Here is a 7,835-nt window from a genome sequence, read left to right as displayed (position 1 = left end):
GCTCATATGTGTGACCTGGGCTGTGCTGCAGGCTGTAGAGAGGTTCAGCATGGAGCCTGTTAGCTCGTTAAGGCTTGGGGCAACATCTGATAGATCATCAAAAGTCCCAGCCAAACCTATGCACAGGCCATGAGCTGCAGGGCGAGAGCTCTGCAAAGCAAGTGGAGGCAAAAGCACCCAGTTACCCATTTCCTTTGCTCTGCTTCTTTCCTCCACCTGCCTGCCTTTCCTCGCCTGCACAAGGGTGTTATGATACTTCCTTCTTTTTATAGTTTACTTGGATCCCTATGGCCCTAAAGTGTTTTGTAAAACCCAGACAGCCTTACCAACGGTGTGATGGTGCAGAGACTGAGGTCTTGATTTCCATAGGCTGTCACCTTGTGCTCTGCTAAAGTCAGAGATTTGGCTAGCTATGTTCATATAGCTTGAAGAAGTAGCATGATAGATTGCATCTAGCTTTGGCAAGAAGGTCTTGAACAGACTGCAGAACTGGAGGGCCAGCAAATCTGGGCATCAGGCTAATTTCTGTCACCCTTTCCTTAGGCAGCAGTGATCTACAACACAACTGCCCAATAAAGTGATGCCATCAGCTTCCAATTCTTCAAGCTCTGGAGCAGATCCTTTCTTTCAGAAAATAATCCCTCTCCAGCCTGAATTTAGTGTCTGCAGCTGGTACCTGCCACCATGCATGCAAGATCAGGGCTGGGAGGTGTACTTTCCTGTCTGAGCTGACTCTGGACAGAGATGCTGAGAGTTAAAATGGCTTTATAAAGCTCTCTTTAAATGCAATAAAAGAAACATCCCTCTGCTTTCCTGCAGAGACTCCTTTCTATCTATGGTCTGGGGCTACCTGCTGCCTCAGAAATGCCTCTTCCCAGCCAGAACTGAGAGTTACTCCTGCTTTCCTCTTGTATTTTTTCCTCATACTCTTCAGAAAAAGGCCAAACATTTGCCCTTCATGTTCCTCAGTCCTGCCAGAAAGCATCTGTGACTCCTGAGCATTTAAGGAGTTTGACAGCCCGTGCTGTTAATAAGCAGCCTCTTAGATAAGGGCTCAGACAAGTAAGGAAGAAAGTAACTTCTGATAAGGTCTGCGCTTCTAGCAGCTGTTTCTGCGCCAATGTGTTGGAAGGCCTTGGGGGATGTGGGAAATTAGAGATGCCATAGACATGGGTCCACAATCACTGAGCTGCACTGTAACACAGTTGCTCAGGATCAGTGGAGAGGTGAAGATCTCTGCTGCAGCCCAGCTGGTGTCCATCAGGAGCTGCTCAGGGGGGCACTGAAATTGGAGGAGAAAGGGAATTGTCAGTTAAAGGATTAACAAATGCCCTCCTCCTATATTTCTTCACCAGAGCTGTCCTCTAGATATGAGTAAGTAGCTAAACCTCCAGCACCAATTTTGGTGGGTTTGGTTTGTTTTTTCGGTAGAGGGATGGTCATGTAAAAAAGAAAAATCATGAAGTCAGAAAGTGAGTATGAGGCAAAGGCAACCTGCATGACTTTCTTCTTTTTTGTACTTTCCTAGAAGTCTTTCCACTTATTGGCAACAAGTCCTTGCCCTTTTTCATGCTTCCTTTCGTATCTCAAGGCAGGACCCGGCGTCTGATATTCAACTGTCCCTTCTGAAGGCTGGCAGAGACAGCATCACTCAGTCAGATGTCTCCAGGCTGCTGTTCTGTTGATGAGACGTGACTGTTGCTGACGTGGGAGCCATTTGCTCACCAGCCTGTGCGGATGTTGCTGGTGATTGCTGCTGGGGTACGCAACGGTTGCCAGCAGTGTCAGTGACACCAAGGAGCGCTTCTCTGATCGTGCATCGGCAGATGCTCCACAGGAGATCTGCAGCACTGTGACACTGCCAGAGGGGACCTTGGCCCTGGGAGTCCTGGCCCATCTCAAGCACGAAGGATTACGAGCTTGATTTCCCCCTCATTGGTCTGGGGACAAGCCAGAGCATTTCACTGAGCGCTGCAGATCCAGCCCAAATGAGGAGAATCAGTGGGAAAGGGAGAGCCCTCGTGGGAGGTCACCACCTCTGTTGGCTTTGCCTCCTGAAGAACATCACTCTCTCAGGTGTCCCTCTCCAGTTTGGGTAAGCTTTAAGGGCAGCAACTGCTGCTTTATAAGCACGTCCTGCCTCAGACCATCCCTATCCCATCCTGCAGTAATTGCTCTCTCTGGAAGCATTTCAGCTGGGCTCTTGTGCTGCACTTGGCCACAGCAAAAGTATTGAACTTGGCCTTCACATTGGGCAGTGAAACACTGGGCCCTCCCAGAGCTGCACCCCCAGCTGCCTCTGCTCCTTCCCCTTCAAAAGGCCTCCAGCTCTTCAAAAAATACCCCTGGGCAGGAGCTTGTCTCCATCAATTTCTCCTCCAGTTTCAAACCCCAGGTCATGAGTAGGAAGGCTGGCTAACATTTGGAAGAAGGACTGATTTGTGCCCTTTGATCACCTCAACAGCATGCAATGCCTCTGTGCAAGTCTGATGTGCCAACCCCCCTCCTGAGAGTTTAATTGACCATCATAATTGCGGGTTTTCATTTTCCTCTGGAGCTTCTCCTTAAGGGGCAGATGAGGGTCACAGACTTGGAGGGCATCTCATTCCCCATAAAACTGTGCAGAACAGCTATAAACAGCCAGCCCTGAAGTTTTCCTCCCAGAGATGCTCCGAAGCTTCCCAGACCTCTCTTGCTCTGAAGACCCCTTCACCCTTGGGAGTGTTTTGGCCGGAGGAGGCAGCAGATAAAATCCTGAAGCCAGCAGCAATGCTGTGGATGTGTCAGGAGAGATTGGGCTCTCTTGGTGCAGATGGTAATGGAGTGAGATCAGCCGCTGGCAGAAGCTGAGGGGAACGCATTCAGCAGTCAGGGCATAATCTCTGCTGCTGCCTGATTTTTTGTGGCATCTCTTTATTTAGTTCTACTTGAAATATTTTTTTGCCCTGTTGGTCTGTGGTCCTTTGCGCTCGCTTCTGGAGAACAATGAAATTGTAGTGTGTTTCTGCAGCAGTGGTTATAGATGGAGTTTGCAGCCATATAAGTACAAAGTATTACCCTATAAATCATTTCATCACTTTTCCTCCATGAAAAATGATCTGTCTCTATCAACCCCCAAAGAAGCACAAATAAAAAGAACAGCTTCTTTCAAATGCGGTCCAGCATTATCAGATGTATGACACAGAGATCCCAGCAAGCCTGATTTTGTCTATGTTTGTGCCTGTTTTACTGAAGGGATGGCCATAAGACAAAAGTTTGTTGAACTGCTAAACTGCATCATGACAATCAGAATTTGAGCCGACCCTCTTGTCCTGGTGGTGATGGATTTATTCCAGGCCAGAGGAAGTCTCATCACCTCCAACCTTCCTGACTTACAACCAAGACTGTGGCTGTTTCCAAACAGTATTTTCTGTTCTTTTTGGAGGGAGGAGGTACCGTTTGGGACATTTTGTGTTCTCATTGTGCTCTTTGCCATGAGAGGATAGTTTCCAGATAGTGTTCTTTATAGTCTAGAAAAACATTATAAACTTTCTAACAGACTCGTAAATATCAACTTTGTGGCATCATATGTTGTGGTTGGCCACACATTCACTTCTTCCTCATAAGCCCTTGAAACTATAAATAGAGGGAAGAGTTGGGAGTGGCCAATTTGAGCACTGAGAAAAGGCTGGAGCAAAGCTGTGACCTTCAGAGATCTCACCCAAAGGTAAGGATGGAGAAGACTGGCAAGGCAGGATTGTCTTTGCCTTTTGCATCAGGAATGTGGTCTGTCTTATGTCTGAGGAACAAAGGACTGATTTGGGGGCAGCTGTAATTGCACTTTCGGAGTGAGTTCCTGTTGAGATTTAACACTGGGACATTATGCTTCTTATGGTGCATGTGATTGAAACAAAGTAAAAATAACATCTTTTAGCCTGCTGTGGGCTGGCCAAGGAGTCGGAGATATGTTGTGCTCCAAGGAAGAGGGTGGAAAAGAGGAGAGGGTGCAAGAGACAAGTGGACTGTTTTGAAAGACAACTAAAAATGAGGAGAAAAGAAAACAAACAGAGCAAAGAGAAAAGCCAGAGACTATCCCTGGGAATAATGGCACTTTGTTCATTCCAAACTTATCATAATTTCTAGACCCTGATTTACTCAGACCCTTTTGTTTGGAGTCCAGCTGCATTTCTGGTGCATGATGAAGGGACCACGTGCTTTTATGTGTCGTTTTAAGCTTCTACCCTTTTCTGACCCACTACATCACTCCTAGGGTCTGTCTAGGATGCCGGGAGTTGGCAGGACTCAGGCTGAGCAAACATCTCTGAATCAGTGAAAGGAATCTCTGTAAATACCTTGCAAGTTGAATCTTATCACCCTGATCTACCTACAAGGGAGCTTCATTTTGTGTTAGCCCTCAAAGCAAAAAGGCAGTATTTTCCCAGTGCCAAAACCAAGCAACCCTGCCCAGTCACCGTCTGTTCATGCCAAGTGCCTGGAGATTTGAAGGGAATGAGTAACTTGATTGATCTACCCAGTGAGGGACATCTCAGTAGGGATTTCCTTGTATGATTTTATTGGCAAATACGGTAGCGTTTTTACCCAGCTCCTGGAAAGATATGTTCCTTTCTATCACTAAAATCCACACCTGTTACATCCTTCACCACGTGGCCAACTGAGGACCAGCACTAATTCACACCCTACTCTTGGGCAAACACAATCTCTAGGGTAGCATTCAGGTGTCCAGACTACTCGAGACAGACTTCTATGTGCTGTAATGATCTGTCAGGCTGTCCAACAGCGAAGACGATAAGACCCACAAGGCCTGCTGTGTACCCTAAGGCACAGGGGCAGATGGTCTTTGGTGAGCTGTGCTACAGTTAGTGACATGGCTGGGTGCTGTCTTAGTGGCGTGTGATGCGAATGATCATCATTTCCATTGTGAGGACACATGTGTAGCCATCTCCCTGACTGGTGATGGCATGTGTTGGGTGGAGAAGGGGAGGAGATGGTCCCTGGCTGAATCAGAGTCTTTAAGGGGAATGGTCTGTGACGTTGTCCCAACTCTGGTCTCTAGTAAAGCCCTCGTTTAGTGATTTCCACTGAAGAAATGGCGATATCATTGAGAATCTGTAGCTTGGTGATGGAGGAAAGCTGCTTCTGCCGGTGCTTGTACTGCAAGATTTTTTTTTCATCGATGAAAATGTGGAAATAGTCCTGGTCAGAGTAGATTTCAACCTGAAAGAGAGGCTGTGTTAGATTCACAATGTGGCCACACATCCTCACTGGATCTTGCTGCCATCACGTCAGTGAGTGCCAGAATCTCGACACATACATCTGCAACTCACTTCAAATCCTGCCAGAGCTGACACACACACTGCTCACCCCCATTTTGGGCAAAAGGAGGGAATAACCAAGTTCTTCACTTCAGGATAGAAGAAACTGGTGAAAATGAAAAGCCTAGATTGAAAACAAATGCAGCATCCAGGGATTATGGCTGGAGCTCTGCATGTCTCTGCCAGAGTTGGATGTAAATCAGCAGCAAATCAAGGTACAACAGAGATACTAACAGGAGACAGAGCCTGAGAAGGGATGCTACTGTGTATGGTGCTGGCAGGAAAGGCAGGGCTAGATTCATGAAGAGGAGCCCAATATTGGCTGGGTCACCCCTGTCCCACCCAAGGAGACCTGTGGGGTGACATAGGGTTACCTGGAATGGCTCCTTTGCTTCGAAGGGGAAGGTGTTGTTAACCTCTTCCTTCCCCCAGTGGTTGGCGAGAAAGGAGTTGCAGACAATTCTGGAGCTGGAGAAGCGAGGGTTAAAGTGGAGAGCGATTTGGTCTCCAGGATCAGAGAGCAAATTAATTTCAAACCTAGGACAGTGAGAGAAAGAAGTGACAGAGAGCCATAGAGTGATGCTGCTGGCTCTTGTGAGCTGTGAGAGCTGTGAGTAGAGTGTGTCCTTACATGCTTGTACTGGAACTGGTCTCACCCTTGACCACGACGCTCCAGCCGGGACACAACCCTTCTGGGTACAGGGCCTCAAACTGCCAGTGACGAGGCAACAGTGAAGCATGGCAAGACGGGAGAGGAGCATGGCCCCGCTCTTCTCTTACATGGCTCTGTCTTTCTTGCTTTCTCATTGTTTTCTTCTTTCTCCCCATTTCCCATATAGGCACACTCCCTGCCCCTGCCTTTTTCTCACTCCTATATGAACTTGGGGGCTTAGGTTATTCTATCTTTCTCAGTTTTTTATTTTATTTTCACTCCCTGATCCCACTTAGCTCTCTACAAAAGACCTCAGGGGCAGCAAATCCCACCTCATCAACTGGATGTTGTAGTAAATGCGTTTTGTATCAATTTAGAGAAAAATGCCGAGGCTCTTATTAAAGAACCTGAATGCCTTCATTGTCGACAAGACACAAAGACACTCTGCTCCTTCTCCCCAGCTAGGCAACACAAAATCCAAAGCAGAAGACTTTATGATGCTTTGAAGCAGCATGTGAAATACAAGGACTGATCAAGGACTGGTTGTAAGGTGGCATCCAGCCCATCCTCATCCAGCGTTACATGGGTGATTCTGCCCACGAGCTCCTGCCTGATCCCCCGTTCCATCTGCTCCCCCCATCTCCAAGGTTAAACCTGCATAAAAAGAGCTGGAAAATGTTCCTTTTTGAATAATTCATAGTTTTATTAAAGGATGCATATTAATAAGAACTGCTTGCCATTTCACCCCACTTTCTTTAGCACTCATGATCTTGCATTTCTGAGCATTCCTCCTCTCTCAAACTTACTGCTCACACTGAGAAAATCTCTCCAGCCTTGGCACTTCTACTGCCAGCTGCATGTCTTGCTTTCCCTCCCCATAGCTCAGCACTTTCACTCCCCTATTTCTTTCTCTGCCATGATGTCCCATTTCCAATGCATTTTTAGGATACACATGCTTTTGGCCAGGAGCTGAGACATGATGATGGCAAATCTCATGCCCTCGTGCCTGGCTACTTTTGGCACAGTCTTTTTGGGAACCTGTGAATGGTCATTCAAAGGCTCTGACCACACCAGTGTTACCCGATGTGAAACATAGAGGGCTGATGGAGGTGACGATATGGTTTCAAACAGCAAATGGTGAGGGCAGCGTCGAGGTTAGCTTTGCCTTGACCCTTAGCTTGTCATCATCACAACAACCCCAGCAAAAGACACACCTTGTACACAGGAAACAGTAATTCCCTCTTGGTTACCAGCTGTCCCAGCAGAGATGGATGGCAAAGCACAGGTCTCCTGCTAAAGCATCTGTTGTATTTTGGTCTCAGCTTAACCCCTCCAAGTTGGAAGTGCTGCCATTAAGCCAGCATTACTCCAGACCAGTCTTGCTCTAACCAAGATGAAAAATCTGTCCTATTGCCCTTTACCAAAAGCCATGAAGCTCACAGCTTTGCAATAGCCTGGATCAGACTGAAATACAGGAGCAACACCACAAGTAGCATCCCCCTGTCTTTCAGGTTTTCTAGCTTTCTTGCCCTTTTTTTTGTCACTTTATCCACTACATGACCCCACACCATCACCCATCAGACAGACCAGGCTGTGCCAGCTCCTGTCCCCAGCTCTTACCCGCAATGCCATCCTGCTCGCCTACCTCTGTGCCGCAGACCCAGCCTGGGTGTGCGGGCAGAGGAGTCTATATAGAGGCCACTAGCCAGAAGACCACGTGCGTGCGGATTAGCAGTGACAGCATGCTGAGGTCTCCTTTTCAGAGTGGGCTGTGGGCACGGCTGGGAGATGGGGAGCAGCAAATCCCACTGCCCGCCCAGCAGGGTCAGCCTGCTCATGCATGCAGGGCTAATCCAGCCCCGCTGCCCGCA

General features: G+C 47.8%; 1 protein-coding gene across 1 annotated transcript; it reads right to left on the bottom strand.

The window, feature by feature from the left end:
• Nucleotides 1–5,049: 5,049 nt before the first annotated feature.
• Nucleotides 5,050–7,596, bottom strand: GRIFIN (galectin-related inter-fiber protein). Its single transcript, XM_009960109.2, has 4 exons — nt 7,585–7,596; nt 5,944–6,023; nt 5,687–5,849; nt 5,050–5,214 (listed from the first exon to the last, which is right to left on the bottom strand). Exons 1-4 carry the CDS (start codon nt 7,594–7,596, stop codon nt 5,050–5,052), a joined length of 420 nt encoding a protein of 139 aa, XP_009958411.2.
• Between the last annotated feature and the right edge of the window lie 239 nt (nt 7,597–7,835).

The sequence above is a fragment of the Leptosomus discolor genome, chromosome 14 (assembly GCF_034619465.1).
Source record: "Leptosomus discolor isolate bLepDis1 chromosome 14, bLepDis1.hap2, whole genome shotgun sequence".
In the NCBI taxonomy this organism is placed as follows: Eukaryota; Metazoa; Chordata; class Aves; order Leptosomiformes; family Leptosomidae; genus Leptosomus; species Leptosomus discolor.
This window is presented reverse-complemented; position numbering and strand designations above follow the sequence as displayed.

Bases quoted from the DNA above. Each gene is read 5' to 3' on its own strand.
- GRIFIN (XM_009960109.2), bottom strand. The intron at 5,850-5,943 runs GTAAGGACACAC...TCACTGTCCTAG, and splicing joins ACCAGTTCCAGTACAAGCAT to GTTTGAAATTAATTTGCTCT. The intron at 5,215-5,686 runs GTAACCCTATGT...CCTCTCTTTCAG, and splicing joins AAGCAAAGGAGCCATTCCAG to GTTGAAATCTACTCTGACCA.